The sequence below is a fragment of the Anopheles merus genome, chromosome 3R (genome assembly GCF_017562075.2).
Source record: "Anopheles merus strain MAF chromosome 3R, AmerM5.1, whole genome shotgun sequence".
NCBI classification, from domain to species: Eukaryota; Metazoa; Arthropoda; class Insecta; order Diptera; family Culicidae; genus Anopheles; species Anopheles merus.
Window position 1 is genome coordinate 1,440,718 of NC_054084.1, and position 24,721 is coordinate 1,465,438.

At 45.2% G+C, this 24,721-nt stretch overlaps 1 protein-coding gene across 2 annotated transcripts; it reads left to right on the top strand.

The window, feature by feature from the left end:
• Positions 1-23,784, top strand: LOC121597956. 2 transcript variants are annotated; one of them, XM_041924317.1, is made up of 3 exons: positions 1-591; positions 18,060-18,141; positions 18,199-18,529. In XM_041924317.1, exons 1-3 carry the CDS (start codon positions 459-461, stop codon positions 18,290-18,292), a joined length of 309 nt encoding a protein of 102 aa, XP_041780251.1. In that variant the 5' UTR covers positions 1-458; the 3' UTR covers positions 18,293-18,529. The 2 variants fall into 2 exon arrangements, with proteins under 2 accessions (XP_041780251.1, XP_041780250.1); XM_041924316.1 differs by lacking the exon at positions 18,199-18,529 and adding an exon at positions 20,707-23,784 and having other exon boundaries at positions 2-591.
• The last annotated feature ends 937 nt before the right edge of the window (positions 23,785-24,721 follow it).

A 24,721-nucleotide genomic window follows, 5' to 3' on the forward strand; every position in this document is an offset into this window, starting at 1 on the left:
GCGGCAGTGACGGTGGCCCATCATTTCGCTCTCGGAAACGGTGGCTCTCGGAAGTGGCTGCTGCTGTTGTGTGAGCTGCTGCCGTACAGAATAGCGAACGCGTCTACTAAAACGGCGAGCTTTTTATTCCCGAAGGCAGAGGTTGGCAGAGCTGCTGGAGAGTGATTGAAAGGGTGTCATATCTTCCCACCTGTTGTAAAGCGCGGCTAATAAGCTGTTAGCAAACGCAGCCCAAATCGATCGTGTCTGGTACGTGTCGAGTGTGTGTGTTTTGGTGAAGTTTTGAATTAACGGTTCAAACACAGGAGAATCTTAGTGTGCCGTGGCAAACTAGTTGCGGGCGCTTTTGAAGCAAAGGAAAGGAACAGTGCGCACACCCGACCGGGTGCGTGGGTTTACGTGATACGTGATCGTGGTGTGCTAAGCGACGGTGAAGCAGCGGCAGTGGCCAAAGCAAGATGAATAAGTGTACGGTGGGAAGACTGTTGATCTGCTTACTGATTGCGTTCATTGCCGGAGCGCACGGTGCCAGCAACTATCTGTACGAGTCCGAGGAGCGGTACCCAGTGCCCGCCTCAAACCTGCTCGAAGGTAAGTGTGATCTTGCAGTGTGCAAAATGTACGCTGAAACGCCGTGACTGTGAGCAATAGAAAATAATGCTCCCAACACCCGACATTCCCGAAAATCCATCCACGGAATGAGTGTGTGTTTGTGTGTGTAAGCACGTCCATCATGTGTGCTTCTCCCTAGCGACCAACCGTTAGCAAAGCGCTGGGACGAGCTCATTTATCTTGAAGAGCAGGCCGTGACAGACGGTACTTCAGTAGAGCGCCTCCCCCCGTCACTGTGCGTTAACGGTTTCGCCACCATATGGTGGCATTTGACGAGCAGAGGGAGGAACACGCAGCAAAAGTGGCACCTATCCCTGGTGCCGTCGGGGAACACTGAGCCCAAGTGTAGCCAGCCTGTTGCATATAGCAAGCTTTGCCTTCGCCAGCTCCCTTCCCATCCAGGTGTATTTGAGTGGTGCGGTGAGTGTTACGGTGTCACGGTGTTTTCGCTGCCGCAAACTGTTGAATGCCCTCCAGGCATCATGCTGTGTGTATGTGTGTGTGTGTGCTGGGCGGCCGCTGTCGCGAGGCAAAATGGTCGAAAAGGCAGGAAATTCTAATAAATGGGTGTGGTGTACGGGCTGCAGCATGCCATGGGCTGAAGAAGCACGCCATGCTGGGAGCGGGGCAATAATTTCCGGACGTTTTTTCGTATTTTGTTTGGTACGAACTTTTCGGTGTCTGTGCTTGGGTACGTTTCGTGGTGCTGGTTGTGGAAAATGTTTTGAAAACTATTATGTTTCGAAGATCAACCATGCAAGCATTTTAAGTGCTCTATACGAGCACAAACAAATCCGATTCATTTTGTTCAATTTGGTTAATTCATTTATACTACGTTGAGCAGCAAACGCCGTTGTTTCACACTAGAGTCGTACCTCGTTTGCCTATTATAATTCAATTACCTTCTAACCAACCATAAGCATTCCACTACACCAGGGCGTGCGTGCGTTGTTGTGCTATCATCGTTCGACCGTAAGATATCAGTGAGCAAGCGAGCGAGCCAGAGACCGAGCAGACAACAATCAAAGGTTAAGCTGCATGTGCCGTTCGCTTGACAAGCTTAATGAATTTCACTCCCTTCCCATCCTTATCGCTAGCAGCACACACACACACACACACAACCAGTCCATTCGGCTGTTTTGCGCTGCATCCCTTCACGGTCGATGAAATCTGATGGAAGCGCCCGGTCGTGCTCGAGGTTGTGCCTCCGTCGGGCAAATGGAGACGCCCAGCCTCCCGTACGATGGAAGCGCTCGAAATGGCCCCGTGTGTAGTCCGATTGCAGCGCTGCGCTCGCTGCTGGTATGCTGGTGGTGGAATTTTATGAATGGCTTTAATGTTGTGGAAAGCATACCTCATGCCACTCTCGTGGCTCGTTGCCAGCCGTTGAGCTCTGTTGCTCTATTCCGCTTGCGCTAACACGATGAGTGTGAATTCCAGTGTGGCGTTCCACTTGCAGGTGCAGGGATGGGGATGGCGTGCTCGGGAAGTAACATCTTGTGCGTAAATATTTATCCTTTCGCACACGATCGAACTAGCGGATGTCTGAAGCAACGAAGAGCACCGTATCTCGGAGGTAAAATTCAATGCTCGGCGCCAGCCAGTGGTTGGTGGTGTTAAAGTGTTCACTGTGGCATCACACTGTTGGGCGATAAGTAGAGCGATGTATGGCGTACCAATGTTTGGCAGCCAGACATGTGCATAAAAGTTTCACTCGCGTTGAATGCGAGTCACGCAGCATGAAAGTCTGCAAAACTCACTTTACACCCGGACGTGGTTTGCATGGCGAACACAGAGCAAAGGGATAATTTTGATGAATCTGGGGTATTATCTAGGGGGGAAAAGATACATTTAAGTGTATGGTGTGACATGAATCAAGACTTATTGAAAGGGGAAAAGTTACTCCCTGCTGGGTTGTTGTATGTAGTTTTGCGAAGAAAAGACACTCTTTTGTGTTATCAATTAAAAGACCATTGGGACTGTAATCAACAATTCCCTACTGGTCGCTTTGTATTTAGCAAACAAAGGTAAACTTGTTTAACCTTTTCCAGCTATCCGATGGTTTTCGGTTTTTTCTTAGTAAAACAATTCAGTTTTCAATGGTTTACCAGAGCACAGTGCCAGCGGCAGCCGAACTGAGTTAGTGACAGGTACTGCTCCAAACACGCACACACACACACAAGTTCTACAGGCTTTCACAGAACTTTCACAGTACAATTGTGCGGTTGTGCGCAAAGTTTGAATGAATTATTCGTGTTCGGTGGTGGGCTGTGGCAACGATTGCTGCAGGTGAAGCGCGTTTTACGCCTCATAGACCCAAACTTCATTGCGTTATCTGCATAGCATTTATTGATTATATTAACTGTGCTGTAGACATGGGGAAGCAGGCAGTGATTTAAAATTTCCCATTGACAATAGGCGTGGATTGAGATGGGAAAAGTTGTGCCATTGATTGAGTTGAACGGTGGTTTTCCTTGTTGGAGGAAAGGACGGAATGCAGCAATTTGGGCTGAACCGTGACAGACAGATCGACACACATACAGACAGCCAGGACAGCACAGACAGTAGCAGAAAGGCGAAGACAATCGGATAATGTCGCAAGTCAATGTTTGACTTGTCAGCAGAAAAGTGGGAACGCGGGATGAAAGTTATATGGCGAACAAATTACACGAATTCGGCAAATAGCTGTTGTTTGTATCCGTACACCCCAGAGTCCACTGACACGATCACCGACAGCGCGACTGCTCTCTGTTGGCGCCAAATATCTTGAAGTGTTGTAAATAGAACCCGTAGTAACACACATACACACACACACACACACACACACACACACACACGGGGCAAGAACAAGAACTGAAAAGGATGAACAGGACGACCATATTGCCATGCATTTCCATGTAAAAAGGGATGCAAGTGGATGGTTCTCGTCACAAACCGATGCCTTTCTAGGGATTACACTCAATATAATCTGCAATATAAGAGTTTTCTATTGTAGAGTATTAAACACCCCGAAAAGTTCAATTAATCTCTAGATGAGGATGAGATCTGTTGCTGACTCATCCAAGACACGACGTGCAACCGTCTTATCAGCCATTATCGTCCTCGTTAATTGAGTGTTTTTTTTGTGTGGCTCTCCACTAAGGATAACCACTGACCAGAGCGTTAATTAATGTTTTGGTCACAAGTAGTACGGCGGCGGCCGGGCCTATAATTCTTTCCAAACTTGTGTACCAATACATTGGCGCAAAAGGAAGCCTACTTGCCACACCGGTCAATTGAATGGGCCCTTCGTACCTTCGTCAAAAAACTTCGTACCGAGAAGTACCGGAAAAACTTTAATCAAACAAAAACCTGTCCGTAGCCCGACAGCCAGGTGGTACTGTGCGAAGGTAGCAGCCTTCCGTTTATGTTTTAGATGTGGCATCAGACGTGTTTAGAAATGGATTTTTCCTTCCATCTGCTAAGAATGGAACGAAGGAGCTTTGAGTGTCAGGGTTTTTCAGTGTAAATAATGCACATGACACGTCTTGTTTATCACAAAACCCAGAAGCCTTGTTTGACAACTCTTTCATCACGCTTGGAAATGAGTTCTAAAATGGGAGGAGAAAAAAAAAACGAGCGGGCAAAATACCGCACAAAAAACGTCAATGGCATCCCATTGGAAGGGAATTTGGCGAAAAATGTCGTCCTGTGCGGTGATTCACCCGTGTGATTTTGTTAAAAAAAGAAGCGAAACAGAATAAAGCAGAGGGTGAGGAAAATTGCAATCCGTTCCCTTCGCAAATGGTGGGGCTTATAGGGCCGGGGGAGGATTGTGGATCCGGTGGTTGGCATGTCGAACCCAAGTCGTTTGGACGAAATTTTATAACCGGTTTGGCGTGCAGTGGAAAAATGGGTGCTTTCTTGTGGCTTTCCCGGTTTGAAATGTCACTGACACGCGTTTTGGGTTGATCAGAAAATCAGTGCGAAAAATGGCGTATTTTTTTTGAAAATTTTTCACATACGTATAAAGTCCTTAATATGAATTTCGAATCCATAAAAATAAAAAAAAATGTGTTTGCTCACTTTAAAGCTGGGGCAGGGGCTTGCAGCATTCAACACACACAAAGCCATTTAGATATTGCTTTTACGGAATCATTCCTTTAATCACTTCGCATAAAAACACTTCGCAAAGTGGATATATTACTGCAGCACCCACACAAATGCTCCCGAGGATTGTGTTGAGGACTCCGAGTACGATTGGCATATGAAAGAACTTTTTATGAATCAAAAGTTCATCAGCCACACACACACAAAACTGTGTTCTTTTTATTTGCCGTCTGTTTTACCCCCAAAACATGCGATTATTTACTTCCACCGAAAGGATGCTGCTGCAGACAAACAAGACGCAGTACAGCACTGCAGAGGGAAAGGAATGCCGCTGTAACGAGTGTGTGGAAATTTCAAGCGACATTGAATGATTACCTCGTTTTTCATATCTTTTTCCCATTCACGGACAAGATTACCCATCGGGGAACACAAACGGTCCTGTTGACCCGCATTTGTTTCCCCTTTCCCTCTCCCCAAGCATTTGGTGTGTTTCTGGCGCTCGGTTTGACTTTTGAAGAACTCGCCATTTCGCCAAAACTAGAACAAAATGGCAGCCACATTTATTGCTTGCTCGGCACAACTCGGCGAAACAGACGAAATTGCTTCGGACAGCAATTGAACGATTATGAATTATCGTTGTAGCTCTGTGCGTTGGCTGTTCCGAGAGCACTTCTTGAGCAGTGTTCTCGTATGTCTCATTTGAAAGACATAAGGGAAGTGGTCCACTCAGCAGCCGGTAGCAGTATTGGGGTGTTTTTGTCGGCGAACGCTTACCCACGCGCCAGTGATTCGTCACAAAGCAGCAGCAGCAACTGCTGCCGAGGAATTAAAAAGCGCCGTGACAGGAAACCGGAAGTGAACGTTTTACGGGAGAAAGACACTTTCATTTCACTGCTGCCAGTTTCTTCGCCTGATGGCACACAGCGATCCACCTACGACTGAGCCTGTGCGTGGGTGCGAAATTGGATACAGCTTTTTGGGGAGGTGGAGATCGGCTTCGTCATCGTTTCAATTTCGTCGCCATCTCGGCCGTTTTGTGACACAGTTTGTGCGCCTGAGTCACGCAAACTTTCCACCGCCACTGGAGAGAGGGAAAATGTGTTGCGAGGAGCGTGCTTGAGGGACAGTTTTTGCGTGGAGAAGTCTGTTTTTTTTTTGGGCAGTTCCACCGGGACATAAAATAGATGTGTTTGTTACATTTTTTTCTTTTTTGGTTGTGATCTTAAGGTCAAGGTGCAAATATTTCATGCAAATGGGAGTTTCTAGTGAGCGGGAGCTATTGACAGGTTTATATTGCAACAAACCACGGTGGCTTTTCTATAAGCAATGTCTTGGAAGCAACTTTGCAGAGTGAAATGATTTGAAGATTGCAAAAAAGGTCTCTTGGCCAGGTGCACAACCATAACCGTCGTCAGTTGCTCGATTAAAGTAACAGGTAAAATGGCACTTCCCACTGCTTTCGGCAAATCTTGCCCTCTTAAACACACGGGCCGCGCGCACATTGCCTGCCCGCACTGACACTAAGTTGACGTAAATCTGCCTAAAGCAACTGACGGACAGCTCGAAGTGATCGATTGAACTTCCGGTGCTTTGATGAACCAATTTCGCCACTACCACCCCCTTTCTCGATCCCCAAATCCACGCGACCGTTACCGTCCTCAGGTTGATTGACGGTTTATTTAAGGGAGCGAAGGCGGTCGGTCGGGCTAACCGTTCGCGGAAATGCCAGCAAATTATGAGAGGATGATGGGTGGGTGGGGAAGGTTTGTTGGCTTCTGTGTGTGAGGGGAGGGAAATTTGGAAAATGATTAAAATATAATGATTGTACCGAAAAACTTTCTCGCCATTACACAACGTACAGAGTGGAACGAAAGAGTTAGACAAAGATAAAGTAATGGAAAGGTAATTGTTTAATGTGGTGCGGCTTTTTTGAGGGGGAAGCGGTGAAAGAAACACCCATTTATAGTTGTAAAGGGTAGAAACAAATACCTAACTTTGTTTTAGAAGTGCGTGCTGAATCCAGAGGATTTTCAAAAAGCTCCAAAGCCTTCATTAGTTAGGTACATTCACCAAAACGTAGTTGTGGATCGTTTCGTTTGGTAATCCTTCTTAAACGAGGGCTTATGGAATGCCGGTATCACAATTTTATTTCATAGAAAAGGCTTTTTCTATAAACAGTTGCATTTTTTCTCTTCCATTGCGCTCAACACGCACCGAATATCACGCGCCGACCCGACGACTCTTCGACGAAGCGTCGCTGTGTAGGCGCGTACGCAACATAATTGGCCTCGTTTGCCATAAAGCAGCGCCACCTTTGATGGGTTTCCTTTTCACGCTGCACTAATACGTACTCTTTCGCAGTGTTTCGCAGCGTTGTTTTTGTTGTTGCCTTTTGTTGTGGGGTTTCCCAGCGGCCCTTTATCGCTAGCGATCGTGCCGAACGATTTATTCACTGGATACTGGAGCGACGAGGAACAGTTTAACACTTGCCTGCTGGCGTTTGCTTAGGACCGCTTGCAGTTGTCTGTGCGTATCAATTAGCCAGCGTTTAAGGGAGCTTGTTTCGATGTGTAAATTATTTCTAAAAGTGAAACATAATCAGCAAACCGCGGTGCTTATAGGTTGCTCCGGTAAGGCGAAAGTTTCCTTGAGGAATAAATTTTCTTCAAAATAAGCAACCACAAAAAAACGAACTTTCTGCAAACAATCACTCATTAGTATTCCAACGGGACGGTGATGAAGGTTTTCTTCCAATAAATCAATTTTCATTTTCGCGCACTGCGCGCCCGGGTGCGAACACATTTGCGCGTTTGTTTGCTGGAGCTTAGCGTAAGGGGCAGCACCCGCACAACCCGGGACTGGAATTACAATTTCTTCGAACCGAAACGGACTGTGTGAGCAAACAAACAGAGGGGAAAAAATCATCAATAAGGGAATAATTTTCAAATGAATGTTTGCTGTGCGCTCCAATGTGCTCTCGTGTCTACGACACACTTTCCACGGAGACGATCTGTTGCTGTTAAGGGAAGTAAATTTGAAAAATGACCATCTTGAATGATTCACCATCGATTCAAACGGACACGAGACACGGTTTGACTGCTCAGCTTGGCATAATGATGAATTTATTGGTCCCGCTGGTTCGTTGAGGTGTGTTGGGCCGAATAGAGAAAGGCAAAGCAACTCCTACCGTCTGTTGTTGGCGAGAGTTGCGTGGCCAACGAGGGATCAAACAAAGACGTAAAATCGAAAAATAGATTAACTTTGAAGCTTTCGTGGGTGAACCTCGCTAGCCAAATCGGTCAGCCCCCGTGAAGCTCCTGATGGCTGATGTCCCTGATTGTATTTTCTGTCGATCATTACGGACGATAGATGGCACTTCTGGGAAGACTCATCTTGCTACAAGAGATAAGGCGGTCGCTTGATTTTTTTTGTAGAAAAAGACGTACGATAGATAAACATTGCAAACACGGGGTAGACCGGTCTGACCGTTTTGAGTTGGATTTAGACTTTCGCAACTTAAGCTAAGAAGATTAACAATAATCTTGGGACTGTTCATTACTGGTTGAGGCACATTTCGACCCACCTATCTGCACTTTTAATTGGCTTTCGTTCTTTTATCTTCGCTGTGCAATGGATGTGCTATCCGACAACGTTTATAAATATGTATGTTGCTGTTTGTGTGAAATGTGCCCACTCTCTTCAATCATCCATCGAAATCATTTCCAATTTTATCCATATGCAACACCAAAACAGCCGGCGAAATGGAAATTTCATGTCGCAGATTTGAATGCTTCCTTTAGAGGCGTGGGAATGCAATATTCTTTCACCACTGATTCCGTACTGATACTGTTGGGTTCATTATTAAGCGCGCGCCGTGTCACACTTCAAAGCAAGCAGGGCCGCCAACGCCAACGACTAACGATAGACTAATGACTTTAGCATCATTGGCACCTGGAAGTGAATCGTTTATCAGCAGCCCACCTGCTTTAGCATTGGACGTGTTGGAGTTGTAACACGATGCGTGGCGTGATTAACGCTATGTGCAAATTCGCTCCAACTGGTTGGATGTAAATTGTGCAAAATTGCATATTCCTACAGTGGAACGGTGTGAGAGCGAGCGAGAAATGGTTTATTCTGTGAATGGTGTGAATGGGTGAGCTTCCTTTTCCTCGTCGCCTTACGCCCCCGACCAAGTTCATAATGATGTTGCAGATGATGATGACGATGATGAAAAAAAAAAACTCTTCCGAAAGGGATGAGCACACTCCGGGCGGTGTCCGACAAACTAGCGAGACACCCAGTGGTAGTACAGCATGTTCGTGAAGCACTAGCCACTTATCTAGGACACCGATAACTACAGTGTGCCGTCACGAGAAGTCCTTTTGGCCTGCCTTTCGTGTGCACTCTGGGGAATGGGAAGCAGATAAACCATTTTCCCAGCAGCTTCCGGTTCGGTATTGTTGCGTGTGCGCTGCATTGTGTGCCGTCGGACGGGATGCGCTGCAAAAGGAAAAACGGTGCATGACTTTTGTGATTAAATTTATTATTTTTCTCGCTCTGCGACGGGAAACGGAACAGTTGTGAAAGAAAGAAACAACAAAAAAGAGATCATTTTCAACAAGCATTATTGTTATGCGTGGTGCAGTAGTGAAGAAATGCGAGAGAATTATGATGCATGTCCTTCCTTACATTTGCCCATTGTTTTGGCAGGAGCTTCCACTAGCCGTGTGGATGGATAATATTGTAAAAAGAAGGATTTAATTGCTTTCTTGTGCAACCCTGTTTACTTACAATTTAAAGTATTTGGTTCGTTTGGGATGTAGATTTGGAAGCACCCAACAAAACGCCTTAAAGTATGCAAACTGCAAACCATAATCTAGCTATTGAGAGTTATGTGAGTATTTTGTAAGCGAATTTCTCTGAAATTGTTTATTGTTTTATTGCTTATAGATGATTTATCGTCACCATAAATCGGTAAGCATCACATTCAAGCGCTTAACCATCTATTGAAACACCAATTAAAGTGTCGGCAAAAGGTACTGGCACGTACGGGCTGTTAGGTAGAAAGCATCATCGGTGCCTCGTTCACAGTTTCACGTCCCTCGTCCCCTTCTACTCACTTGCATGACCCTCGCCGCTTATCGGAGGATAAGAGGAAAGATAAATAACACTTGCCTTGCGTACGGTGCTTTTGTAACTTCTCACACGCCACCGAGCATGGGAAGAGTTAAGCGAGGCTAATTTCAGCCCAACTCCCGGGTTAAAGTAGCTCGTGCCTATCCTGCATGGCACGGGGTGTAATTGAAGCTGATGCAATTTTTTACCACCGCAAACAGGCAGCTGATGCAATGTGGATGACGTTCGTGGTCTTTGTTGAGGCCTGTTGGACAAAAAAACAGAAGCGAAACACCGATGCCACAGGAGCCACATGCGGTGGAGCGAAATATTGGCCATCATTTGTCGTTCGGTAAACTGTTTACCAACTGGAATGAGCTTTCTGATAATCCGGCGTGGTGGGTTGGGGGACAGAAAAAAAAACACACACAGGAAATGCGTACGTACCATGCAGAGTGCAGGGAACAATTTCCTCTTCACCTGTGTATTTCCGGTATGGTGCCACCAACAACTTCTCGCCGCATTATCCGTATGGCGCTTTGGCGTTAAACTATGTCAACCTGTCTGCCTGCCTGCCAGCCTGCCAGTTGGAGGGTGAACTGTGAGCAAATAGTCAGGGGCGTAGTAGCTATTGTTTTGCAAACACAAATAAAAATGGAATGAAACGGTTCGAAGCGACAAACTTGCATGGTGAAGTTTGCTATTTCCCTTGGAAAAAGAATTGTCGAGGAAATTGTTGTGCGGGTGTAGTACGTGCGAGCGATGAAGCTATTGTCGGACAGGTCGCTACGGTGTTCTATAGAAACTTTTTTCCCTTGACCATGTTGTGTGGCAAAAGAATAAAAAAAAAACATATTTTAAACTTTGCCGGCTTCTGATTGCCTCGTTTCCGAGATATGTGAGAAGGCACTGTTTGCAACTCCATTCTCCATAAATGTGGTTACCAGTTTTGGCTTAGTTGTATTGCCAAACCAAAGTTCGGCCGGGAATTGAAGGCCACAATATCTATAATTGACCTATGGAACGCATCTAGAGGATCTGGGTGGATAAAGCTATGAATAATTTATAAACGATGATGCAAACAAAATTTGGATCCGGGGACCAGGAGCTGGAGTAAACAGTTCCGGGAACGTTAATTTGACCTTTCCGAATTCGCCGTTCACCAGCCCGATCGATTATGCTTAATTTCCCCCTTTTTCGGGATTAAGCTGGCGGATTGTGGTGACGATGTATAGTGTGTCTGTTTTAATGGACACTATTTTTAGCGCTGCCCTCGGTTGCAGCTCAATGTGTCAAGTTTGGATGCATCAGTCGGTCGAGTCGGATGGGAAAACACTGTCGGAAGCTTGTAATTTGGCCCATTTGAAGGTACCGTTGGATGATGGTGTGGGTTGCGATATAAATAGTCATTGTGGTTGGTAATGGTTTTCAAAAATAGATCATAATGGATGTGACGTTAGTGTATGAAGTAAGTTACGCTTAAGATAGACTAGTTGTAAAAGGCAAATAAGGTAAGGACTAGTTTTCCCTAGAAGTCGGCTTCAACGAATTTGGTCGCTTTCAGCTCTGACACGCTGTAAAATGGAAATGGAAATTAACCATATGGTGTGCGCCCTGTTCCCATTAGCCGACGCGTTTGCAATAATTCCATTACGTTGCTATCCCAGCTCTTTATCTCAATAACGTACCCACAGCCAGCCGCTCTTTATCCCTTGCGATATAAATGCACTAACGCAGGTTAGTGCAGAAATATGTATGGCACCTTGGAGAGAGTGGTTCCATGCACTACAAACAAAAAAGAAGAAAGATTCAACTTCCATTACTTCCTTCACATCGTGCACAAACACATACGGGGGGGGGGGGGTTGGGGGGGGGGGGAAGGGGCCTAGAAACCTTAGCCTGGGCGTAAAGCGTGGCATTGCAATATATTCATCGCTTCACGTTCGCTCACCCGCAGCGTGAGAAATGGCTGCATAAATTATAATGAAACGCTACACCCGTGCGACCCGTCGCCGTGTAGTTTATGATACGTAAATAAATAGTTACAAAAGAAAATACGCTTTCCTACCATTCCACCGGTGCCGGGGGGTCGGCCTTCAGGGACGGCCAGGGAGGAGGGATGAGATGAACGTGAGGGCGCCTTTACGAAACCTAATAATGGATCCGGAAAGCTATACAACGCTCTTCCGCCCGGAGTGAGTGGGTTGCCGTTTTTGTCTGCTGTGGCCCGTTGTTGAGCGGAGCTTTAATTACGTATGCATCGGCGACACGGCGGTGTTGATGACGATGGTAATTCGATTAGCTTCACGGCACTGCAACACTAGCAACACTTTGCAGATTGTTGTTTCTGCTCGTTGCTCTTATCTGATTTTCCAAGATCCGATTTCTTGGAAGGAACAATCGATCGAGCTTTCGAGGAGGGTGAGCATTGGCCTATTGGCTTTGCTTCTTCGGGCCGAGAAAGCTCCCAAGCCGTTGGGTAGTTATTACGAAGCTTGCATTTAACGTATGTCCCGGAACAGAAACTGAGGGATACAATAGAGTTAGCATACTTTCTACGAAGGAGTTTGTTTAAGTTATGGAACAGGTGGAACGGTGGAAAATCGATCACTTGTTTGTTCCCCCTCTCTCAAGGGGAAAGCCCGAGTTTGAATTGGATTGCCGTTCCCGTTCCGATGGCGATTGAGACACACCTGTCCTGTCTCCACAACACCGGTCGAAGGTAGTTTTGGGGATGGAATGGAAATGGTTATTGAATTTAGGAGAAAGGAACGCAAGTGTTTGATGTTGACGTGCAAATGGACATGTCGATGGACGCAAGGCACTTCCGTTGAAAGATGATATCGTTTGGCTCGTCTTCAATGACAGCTAGGTTTGCTAGTGCTAGTGTGGGCGTGTGTCCGCGTATTTGTTTGTACAGCTTTGTTAAGTGCTTTTTGTTGTGTGTGTGTGTGTGTGTGTTTTAGATGAAGGAACTGTGTCTTCTTTTCCATTTTACGCCAAAGCCTGTTTGCATAGGTAAAGCTGATCTCCTGTTAAACCAGACACCTTCAGTAATTCACCCGAAAATCAGCCTTCAAGGGTCAATAAGCTACAAAAAAGCGATACGGGCAATGTTGGAAAAGAATAAATCTCGATTCTATCCGCGCACTGAACCCCACATAATGTACCGTTACGCTTGACTCACACGACTGTGCTTCCATGCCAATCAAAGGGATCCATCATCCGACTGCCAGGGAAGAGAACGGAAAAAAGGAGGAGAGCAAACAAGGACGTACTCATTTACGGATCAGTGACTGGCGACAATACTAGATAACAGGGCGTCTGCCATGGTGTATTGTACCGACGAGGAAGGTTAGGTGCTGTGCCTTCGGTTAAACAGCTTTATCGTGGTGGGCGAAAGGTACTGGAGAAAACAAGGGTAGATAACATCAAAAACCTCAAAAGCTTAAGATTGGGTTAAAGGGTGCAAGGCGTGTTGGGTTTGGGATTTAAACCATTTTAAAGTGAGCCGAGATTTGATCTACCGTGTGTAGAGCTTTTCGTTTGAGATTAGTTTTACTAATGACTCTGTTATTCATACCATCTCTTAGCTAGCCATTGGTTCCTAGGGATGAGATGATACAACGTAGAAAGCTTAATTAATTTAACAATATTAGTCTGAGGATCTATGTTACAAACTCTCGGATAAACCATTCTTAATGGAATCATCATCCACACAAAAACCACCAAACCACCCTTTCCAGCTGGGGCGACGTTTCTTGTTCGTCTCGGCCAGTCTCGACCATTAAGTGTCTGCAGTCGCTGCATGATCCAATCAACGTAACAGCAGTTTACTCTGGAGCAGGCCCATGTGCTCTGTCTGGTGTGTGACAATTTTTTAGCAACAGATTTTACACCAGGATTGGATCATGGTGACACACTTCCCCGTCGTGCCTTTGGTGCGACCGGAACCGGTAAGCTGGAAAGGTCTCAATTAATGGTTGCCATTTTGAGATCCATTGTACCGCAAGCGATCCCGGCACCAGGGCTGCAGGGTCCGTCCCTTGGGACTCGCTGCTGCCAGTGCACAATAAATGAAGCTCTGTTGAGCTAAAGCAACCCATAACCTCCGGCTGGTTCTGGCTGGTCGACAAAACCCAGATGGCGTTTCCGGGGGGAGCATTGTGTCCTCCGTACGTTGTGTGGATTGTGGGGTTGTGGGTGTCTTACGACCAGCTCCAGGAAGTAAGGAGGAAATTGAAATTGCACTCTGAATCAACACACAGCGGCGAAGGTGGCCGTCTCTTGGAACTGTATCCTCCCCCTGGTTGCTGTGCCTTCTTTTTGTGATGGGAGTCGTGTTCTTTTAAAGAAGAAAAGCAGTTAAAGCCAGAGGATATTGCAACGATTGCAACCACTTTGCGAATTATAATGGTCAATGGGATATAAAGGGTAACTCTTAGCAAAGACTGTGAGAATTTCAAAGCAACATTTAGATTACCCAGCGACTGAGTTTATGATGAGGATGGGACGATAAAGATTGATTAGGTTTTATGTTTGATGATGAGATGAAAAATGGAACCAAATGTGCTTAACCAAAACTCATTTTCGTCCCACATCACACATTGTATGACGTTGGTTCGTCGTCTTCGTCGTCTTGCTTACAAACTCCAGGAATTCATCACCCAGACGCATAGGTATCGCTTACAATTTACCAATTATGTTCCATCCTCGATTTTTTTTCCCTATAAAACATCGCTCTTGTGGGCTTCCGGAAACCCAGAAAATCAAACCCCGCTGTACAATGCACCGTCGAGTTTCACCCCTCCTCAAACGGTTGTTAAATTAAGTTACATTAAAAACGTGATTATGTCACTTTTCTTACGCCCCCTTTCCCCCTTCGTGGGAGCTTTTGCTTCATCGTTGGTATGCATGCTCGATGCTTCTTCATCTGCGATTCCCGAAATTCCAAAAGCATAACATTGGATGAAGCAATTTCCCCTATTTCCCAATAAGCGTCGCCCTGCATGAGGGCGTCGGTCTGGATGTGCCGGGGGTTTCCTGTGAGTGTGTGTTTTTTGGTCTGTTTTTTCGCCGAAGCCCTATCATCGTTTGGCAAATAAAATCTACGAATATTACTTCACGCTTACCGAAGCACCCTCAAATTGATGATGTAAAAATATAAAAATGGATCAACATCATCATCATCATCGTAGTCATGCGTTGCCATCCCACTGCAGCGCCATTGGCGACATGCTTCGCATAGGACAGCCAACAGGGGCGTGAGAGAAAGCATGTTCCTTAGCACGCAGAAGGAACACAGTGTAACGTTCGTTCGCTTTCTCACGATTCTTCAGCCGCTGGTTTGAGTGGGGTTGGAAAATATAGAGGACAGCTAGCAAAACCCAGCAAGCCTGCTCACCGTGCTGGAGTGTCGGAGAGTGCTTTTCGAGCCGCAGCAGCCGCACACCCTGCACGCGCAGTCCCTTTGGCCATGGTCAAGAAAGTCCGTGGCATCGTTAAATCAACAAGCAGAGGGGGTATTATTATGCTGGCGTTGACGAAATGGTGCTTCAGCAAGGCTACTGTGGAGCGAGGGGAATGGAGAAGTTCCTTTGAAGTGCACGACGGGCACTATGTGCAAGAGTTTCCGGGGTGGGTCAATTTCTACGGACTTGGGGATACTTTCTTTCACGCGTGGAGCTTAATTTACGTTAGCTAAACTTTTTTGTTTCGTTATTGAACGATTTATCGTACAGTGTCGTACGTTATGCGAGCTAGGAAGTGTGATCTCATATCCTGTTTGATAGTCGGAAGCAGTGTAAAGATAGCAACAAAAAAAAAAACAAGGAAGTGAAGGAAAACCGCCCTCTTGCATTATCTTGTGGCATATGGTTGGCAGATCACAAAAGGCTTACTTTGGAGTGGGCCGCGAAAAGCTTTCGCAAAGATGAGCCTTTTGAGTGCACAAAATGAGGTTAACTTTTATGTCTGCCTGAATCGTTTTTGATGTGGTCATAGCCCTGGGTGGTGGTTTTGTTAAAGCGGCTGTTTGTTCATGAAAATTAAGGACTTGATAATGCAGACACGATGTACACCGAATTTATGGGCAGCATTTGTAGGCAGCATCAATGCTATCGACCCTTCTGTTGTGCATATTCCAGTGATAAAAGCTCTTTTTTCTAAGCATCGTTTGGAGCCATTCATAATTACAATGGATGGAATGTCTTTTTAAAACGATTCACCAGAAACCCTCTCTTGTCCTGCTTCACCCATCCAGCCTATCTACAAGGCGAGAGATGATGTATCCTTACGGGTGGTTTATTTTGCGTAGGTTTTTGCGTTCCTTCCTCCTACGAGAATTTCCATTCATTCATGGATTGATTCGGGCGCTGGTAGAAAAAAAGGCTTCCCCAGCTCCAGCTAGCATCCGGCAGAGGCAGAGGCCGTTTCACGCAATTGATATAAATCTCCCATTATGATGCAACAAAGGCTCGCAAAAGGGCTCGTTTACCCTGCGGGTTGGGAAGCGATTGCTGTAATTGGTAACCTGTTGAATGGTGCTGGGTCTGGGCGAGAAGGAGCTTTGTGCTAACGCAAGGGAGTCAGCTGTGCTGCTTCAGTAGGTAGCATTCTTCCATGCAAGGATGATGAGAAATTGATACCGATATCGGCAGGACACGTTGTTGTGAAAGTGAAGCCTTTTGTTTTCGGTTTTTTGTGGGACATTTCCTGTGAAAACGATATCTGTCACTACAGTGTTTTTCGTTGTGTTTTGCAACGACAGATAAAATTTAATTATTTATTAACTGATCTGATGCTCCTTCCCAAAACTTATCGGCGAGCGTCAACATCGACTTGGTGTGGCTGGCAGTTTAGTACATTAGTTCGTTCGCTCACACGTTGGTGCTTCATTCCAGCACCCATCCCAACCCAAGCCCATCCATTGATTCTGTTCGATTTCGATAAACTTACCATAAAACAAACGAGAAACCAATATATATATAGAACACACCCGAACGTCATCGGGCGCTCGCTGGTAACATGCTGTACCACACTAGCAGACGATTTATCTCCAGTTGCTCGTCATTTTTTGTCGTCCGCCCCTCTTCCGACCCACCCCGGTAGTGGAGTGTTCCGGCTTCCCCGTTATTCCTTCGACGCACCAACTTAATGCTCAATTACATCGCACTTTTCGTACCCTGAACGCCCTCGCTTGCACGTACCATCGTACCAGCTGTGCAGCCTGTGATGTTGACTCGTACTCTTATCGATAAGGGAAAAGTATGTGTGTGTGTGTGTGTGTGTGGCGATGTAAAAAATACAGCCAATAAATACAATCAATCCATGTGACTAACCACTAACGAAATGGTTCCGTCGGTTCGGTTGGCCGGCCAGCCTGTGTCTATGACGCCTACGACGAGATCGATTAAAGGGTCCCAGGTCCCGGCGAGCAAGTGAGCGTAAACGTCAACCCGCACTTACTCCTCATCCTACACACACAGCCGGGGAGGAAGCATTCCCACAGCGCGGTGGGCCACCATCAACACTTTGCCAGCCACCAACGTGTGATGTCGATCACGTGGATCAATAATGTGTTGTTGCTGCTGCTGCTGGCGCTGCTCCGTATGCTTTGGGACGTAGGGGTTGTGATCTCATGTGCCGCCCTAAGTGGATGTTAACTTGGTTCGGTACAAATTTATGCTGCTATCGTATCCATTCACCCATCGACAGGCCAGCGTTGGTTGGACTCCAGTAGCTTTAGAGAGGGCGTAAGGACCACAAAACCATTCAAACAAAAAAAAAAAAAGAAACGTAAAAGGATAGAGCGTAGTGCGGTAATTTTCGACATATGGAATTTCATGGGTGGTGTGTTTTTTTGCATTATTTGGAAGCATTTAGGGAGGAAATTTAATGACAAAATTCTCCTCCCATCCCTAACGCCTCTGTGCGTTGCGTTTTGGGTGCGTGGGAAATGATGTGATTTGAAGGACGATTAATTGACGGGCGGTAATTGAAGGATAGCAGCATGGCATAATGGAACGTCAAGGTTGCGATCTTCCATGTGTGTGTGTGTGTGTGTGTGTGTGTTTGTGCTTTACATTCCCATGGGTGTAAATGGTGGTGATCACTTTATTAGCTTAATTACATTCTTTGGAGAGGCATAATTAATGAAACCAAACATTTCGCCATTTTTCTTCGACTTTTGATGGAACTCGACCATTAATGTACAAGTATATACCATTGCTCTTTATTTACAGATGACGTCGAGGATAGCGATCGAGCGAGTCTCACGGACGATGGGGTGCTAGAAAACTATTTGCAAGGAGGAGGTGCTTCGAAGTAAGTATGGGCAAACGAAAAGCTCCATTCAAATCACGTGACAAAACATTCTCGAAGTTCCATTTCTAGAAATATTAAATCATTGCATTGCCGAAAGAACCCAAAGCGTAGCCCAGTTTCGATGAACTTCCAGAGCTGCTACATCCCTTAAATCTCTACGGATTCTGGTGGAAAAAGTTTTTCAATTTACCACCACCACCATCCTGCTGCGTGGTCGTGGAGTGGTGGTGCTTTTGTTTTTGTCATGAATGATCGATTAGATGCGATATGAAAATCAAATAACTTTCAAGTGGATTCTAAGACCTCTCCCTCTCGTTGTTCACGTTGTTGGCACAAATAAGGCCACTTTTTCTATTACAAAGTGCACGGCCCGAAGCGACTGGTGAAGTAATTTAATGTTGTTTTTATTTCATTACTGCAGCACCATATGGTGCGAGGAGGAATTGTAACAGGCATTCGTCATAAAAATGTGTACCAATATGTGTAGATATTTCACACTAGCTTACACCGCATCCCGCCCTGGTTGAGGATTGATAGCAGCGGCTCGAGTGTAGTGATAGTACAACCAATCCGGGACGTGATGAAAATTCCATTTCATCAACAACGTGCCAACTACACTCGACAAACACAAACAGACAGATGATAGGATGGATGGAACTGGGAAGAGACCGAGAGAGAAAGAGAGAGAGAGAGTTGGGGTTAGGGAGTGCAAGCAAGATGAATGAGAAGTAGAACATTTCGCTGTAAATGTGCAAAAGAAAGCCTTTTATCAAGCGAAGAAAATGACGAAAAAATGTACAACAACCTCGAAAACAAAACACATCACAAAGCCGATAACGATAAGTAGAAAGCGCTGGAGATATTAATATGTGTTGGCACAGGGCAGCAGTACAGGCACGACACAAATCCACCAGCGCTTGACCATGAGAAGTGCAACAAAAAAAGCGACACCGACACAACATCTTCAAGGACCAGGGCCGGTGGTACGGTGGCCGTTTCGCCTCCCAACTCCACTCACCAGTGAAAAGCGCTCTGATCAAGAGCATGCTAGCATTATTATTATTGTTGTCATCATGACAGAGAAAGCCCCAGCACTGACAGGAGATTGTTTTTCCTTTCGCACTGTAACCTTCGTCCAAGGCATTTTATCAGCCCAACGAAGAGGATTTCTTCTCTTTGTGTGTGTGTGTGTGTGTGTGTGTGTGTGTGTGTGTGTGTGTGTGTGTGTGTGTGTGTGTGTGCGTGGTGTGTGTGTGTGTGTGTGTGTGTGTGTGTGTGTGTGTGTGTGTGTGTGTGTGTGTGTGTGTGTGTGTGTGTGTGTGTGTGTGTGTGTGTGTGTGTGTGTGTGTGTGTCCCCTACGCTGCCATGTTCCTCTCTCGCTCTGATTTCGTAACGCCTTATCGGTACGATAAATGCCGAAATTCCTATCGCACCATGGCGACACGAGTGTGTGGCACTAACGGACAGGCATCGTAATGGTTGGTAGGTGTGGGAGTAAGTAATAACAAAACCAACAACAAAAAAATCGCTCCAGCCAGTGGAACATAACTTCAACTTTTCTACCACTTGTACGTGATTTTTTTTTGTGGGAACGCTATTGTTGTTGTTATTGTTGTTGTTGCGCATTATTGGTTGAGCTTTTGAGCTTTTGCGATTTGACGGTTTACTTAATCTCTGTGGTCGCGGCTGGAGAATGTAGTCCAGGGGAAAAGGCGACAAAAATGCTGAGTTGTCATACATGGTCCGTAGCGTGGGAGAGGAAAATGTGCCGATAACGACGCGGCAGTGGGATGTGAAAATTGATTGGAAGCGACACACATTTCGACACTCCGTAGTTATCAAGCTGTTCGTTTTTTTTGCTGCTACTGCTGTACGAGAGCTTTGTTTACCAAAAACCGTGACCGACGACGATGTGGCTTCCTCCAGCGTGACCTTCTATTAGTGGGACCGGATTAACGATTTTTGTGCGATTATGCTGTTCCAAGGCACGTTCGTTTTTTGTTTTGTCGTTTAATTTTTCGCTTTTGGCATTTTTGGGACTATTTTTCTGCTCTCCGTGGGAGGTGGAGAGCTGACATTTGAGAAGCTCGTGTCATCTTCATCCCGTAGCCTTGTTTGGTCTTTGTTTTCAGTAGCGGTAAATGAGTGGTACACCATTTTTACGCCAAGAGACAGGCACTGTTTTGCCGATGTCACTATCGATGTGTCTAACGCTGCTGTCAGTGATTGGATGATTAATAGCCATTCAAGGAGTATGGGTTTGTGTAGGAGCAGCTATCATTGTTTGTGGAGATAATTAACGTATTCATATTTAGTGTCGTTTCCTAGTTATGAAGTATCATGTTCACATGTACTGCTATTGTTCAACAAATAAGCTATAAGGCCCCGATAATGTTAACGACAAGGATAATTTAGAATTTCGATGAGTCATAGATAAACCGATAGCATACATTTAGTACATCATTACTTATTTCTTCAGTTGATATTACCAAACTTTCCCAACAAATGTCGCTTGTATGACAACCCACTACTTAACAGTGTCATTTCGTTTCCTAACTTTGCAGACGATCATCCCTGATCCAGGTATACCGAAGGGGGTGCATCCCAAGAGGTGGCAACTGCGATCATCGGTCCAACGACTGCTGCCACAACAGCTCCTGCCGATGCAACCTTTGGGGCTCCAACTGTCGCTGTCAACGCATGGGCCTGTTCCAGAAATGGGGATGAGCGCTGAACGAGCTAGACCACTAAGATCCTTCCATTTTTTTTAAATTTTCTTCCCAATCACTTCCCGATCCTCATTTCACATTTGAAACAGTAGTCAAATCTTTTTGAAGAAACTGTATTTCCTATCTTACATTGACGATTCTGTTCAATTCAGTAGACACTTATTATTTATCCTCCCAGTATCGATGATTGGTTTTTGTATTGGCTTCAGTTATATAATTTCAATATTTGCTCCTAAACGGATACCGATATCAGAACCATAGCAAACGATTTATCGGAAAAAAACGCGCAATTCTATCACGACACGGAACAGAGACAATGGGAGAGAAAAAGAAAAACACGAACAGGAACATCTGATCACGGAACATGGCAAAAACTAACATTTACCGACGCATTGTATGAAAAAAACGCGTATTGCAAACCACACAAATTACTTCCTAGCTGCTCTGATGGTGAAATTAAGGATTTTATATAAAGAAGCAAAACCAAATACATTTATATATATACAAACCCCCTATACACACATATATTATATATATACACACGTACACATAAAGCATCCCTAAAGCATACGTTTTACGATTCCACACACACACAGTGCTAGCTCCTCTGCTAGCACACTCCCATACACACGCACCTGATGGCGTGTGTGTATGTGTGTGTGTGTGTGCGTGTGCATGTACACGGGTGTGCGTGTGCATGTACACTCCGAAGTGGCTCCTTGGGCGGTGGCAAATACGTTCCATTGCGCCGCTCCATACGAATGAAGTGTCCAACTGGTTCAACTGGTTCAAGAACAAACCCTGCAGCAACCCTGCAGCAAACACCCGCATAAACCCTTCGTTTCTTCGTTGTCTGTCCTTCATACTTCCAAACGCACTTCACAGACAGATGGTCGGACTGACTCTGGTGGTGTGACTGCGGTGACTGGCGAGATCGGGGATGACGAAACTAACTACACATTACAGTTACTGTTTTAGGATTAGGTTGGGTGGACAAGGTGTTACATGAAAAATCACCAGGCAGGGTAACTGCCGTTGCCGTTGCTGTTAATCATGATAAAGATAAACGTTTTTAATAAGAGAAAACAAACCCCCTCCCTTAAACAAGCTCTCAAAAGCTTCTCGATGTGTGTGAGTGTCCAAAGATAATAGAATTAAATGAGAAAAGCGATTCCTATCTTGATTCAGTTAATTTTCATTCCATAGTAAATCGCTTGGCGAAAAACGTATTGTTTGTGTACTTCCACTGAAAACGCCATCATTTGAATCAGAACGTTTCTTTTAAAGATCTCCAAACATCACTTGCAAAAGAAGCTTTCCATTGTTGTAAATCTTTGCGTCAATAAGAGAAAGAGATGGGTGGCAAAAAGACTTTAAGAAAACGATCCAATTAGATACAGTGCACAAAATGACAAGATCAATTGTACAAGTTTTTCTGTCCAGGGAGAGGAGAAGATGCCGAGAAAGGTTGCACTAGCAAATATGCACAGTCGCGCAGGGTACGGACACAGCACTAGATTGGGATGGGGGCAGAAACTAGCCCTATGATGTAAAACAAATGCCGTAGTAAATTTTCGCCCCCATTAGAAATAGATGCAAGGGCACATGCCGAAATGATGGAAGCTTTTCAAAGTTGCATATAAAAATACGCATACATATTTAACGCCATTATCTATGTGCAGTATAATTGTACAACCACCCATGCGTGGTACGAACACTTTGGAGCTACTTAATGTGGTCTTCTGCGAGCGTCCTAGTGCCCAGCCACACACAATAACACAACAGCAGAGGTTAGGCGCACACGCTAGGCGACAGATTCAGAGAACGGTCGAGCAGTTCGAGGAAGATTGAGCCGCAAACTCCATCAAAGTACGCTCTGGGTTTGGATGCAAAGGTTGCGCAAGAAGCGAACGCCTGCGCAACCGCCCATACCAAACTGCTCGAAACACCTTCTTGGCAGCTAATCAGCTCGAATGGTGTGAACAAAAAAAAAAAAAAAAGGCTCACCAAAAAGGTTTACCGCAATCGTTGTCTGTGGTGTGGTAAAGTGTGTTTTTATGCTCCAAAAACGGACAGACGGCATAAGTCCGACCGGTGTGTAGTGGGACGTTCGTGCAAGCCTGCTTATTGCTGTGTCTCTGCCACATGCACCACCGGTCAACCGGTGCACACACACACGATGGCGAGAGGTGGACCGTTTCCCAGCCTTTCAAACAAACGATAGTAAAATTCATCTCTCTCCACCGTTTGGAGGATACGGCGATTGCAATCGATTTGCGCGGTAGCTTAAAATCCCCACCACCAGGGGGAGCAACACTCTTCCCAGCTGTGGCATGCCCTTTGCGTGTGGAACCTTTTGCGTGTAAGCCTTTTCTTTATTGATACCAAAGTTTGCATTTTTTATTCAATCGGTAAGCATCTAGAAAACTAGCAGTTATTGTATTGTAGTTGCTGGACGAATTGTAATTATTCCCACCTCCATACTTCTCATCCCCCATATACATACATACATACATACATATATGTATAGATCGGAACGATCCAACTAGTGTCATTGAAGTCCTTGCCGTATTTAAACAAAAGATTAAGAACTCTGATTAAGCTTCACGAGACTTTACAGCACGCAAGCTCTGTAACGAGTGTGTCCTGATGATGAGGATGTGTGAGTCTTTTTGTTTGAAAATCTTACGTTAACGGTCCGTTATTTTTCGATGCCCATTCCGCACTGGCTGGGCAGCGGTGCGTCGTGCGCCCAAAGCAAAGAATCGTTTGGGAAGAGATCAGGAGCATGATGAAACAAAAAACGATAAATAAAAGAAGGATAAAACACACTGTAAAGAGAGAAGGGAATAGTACAAGGGGATAGCGAGGGAGGAGGAGGAGAGAGAGAGAGAGAGAGAGAGTATGATGTGGACAATGAAAAATGAACAAATAAAACAATATACAAACAAACCAATGCAAAGTTAATCAAACTGTTCGATACACTGTTGCAAAAGCATAAATCACTGCTCTACACTTTCCCTTCTGTTTTGGGATGCTTCCGTTCCGAAACATCCAGATCCTTTTTTTTTTGTTAATTATAATGAAAAAAAACCCTGAGAAAAATATGAAAGAAAAGGATTGTGGATTGAGTTGGATCGTGTTCTCGGCGATGCGAAGGTAAGATAACATGGTTAACGTTTTCGCTTAATGCTGGCTAGCAGGAGAGCCGTTTCATTCAACAAAAGAAGTACGTCTTGCGATTATTTCACTCAATCAACGTGAATGTTAATAAAGCGTGAATTTCTATTACCGCTAAGTGGTGCTGCTCGTCCTTTCTTATACCGGCATCCGCGCTGCAAGAAGTTAGTCTAGAGTAAAACTTTGGTTTTAATGCCATAAAGCACCACTCTCAAGGCGTGCGAAATGGATCTCGAGCGGAAGAGTTTGCCGGAATGAGCGATATAAAGACAAAAGTTGGTCCACTTCCAGCAGCATGATCTTGTACGATAAGCAGCTTTCGAGAGCATCTGGAAGCGATTTCAAGGAAACATCCATCCACGGGTGCATTGTCATCTGCTGTGAAGCTTAAGAAAACACTGCAGTAAAATGGGATTTGAATAATATCACACTTAAATTTCTGTTCATTTTGAATATGAAGTACTTTAAATGATTGTACGTGGTAAAACAATAGCTAAACTTGGAAACCCATTCAGTAAAGCAAAAAGGTCTATCAAAGCACGTGCTCTCTTGCATCGGAACGTACGCAGCCAGCGGACGAACGATGATTGTGAGCGGATTGCATACATTTAGGCGTATACGGAAAGGACGCGGTGCGTTCGTAGCGCTAACGATTCCCAGAGCTTCAATC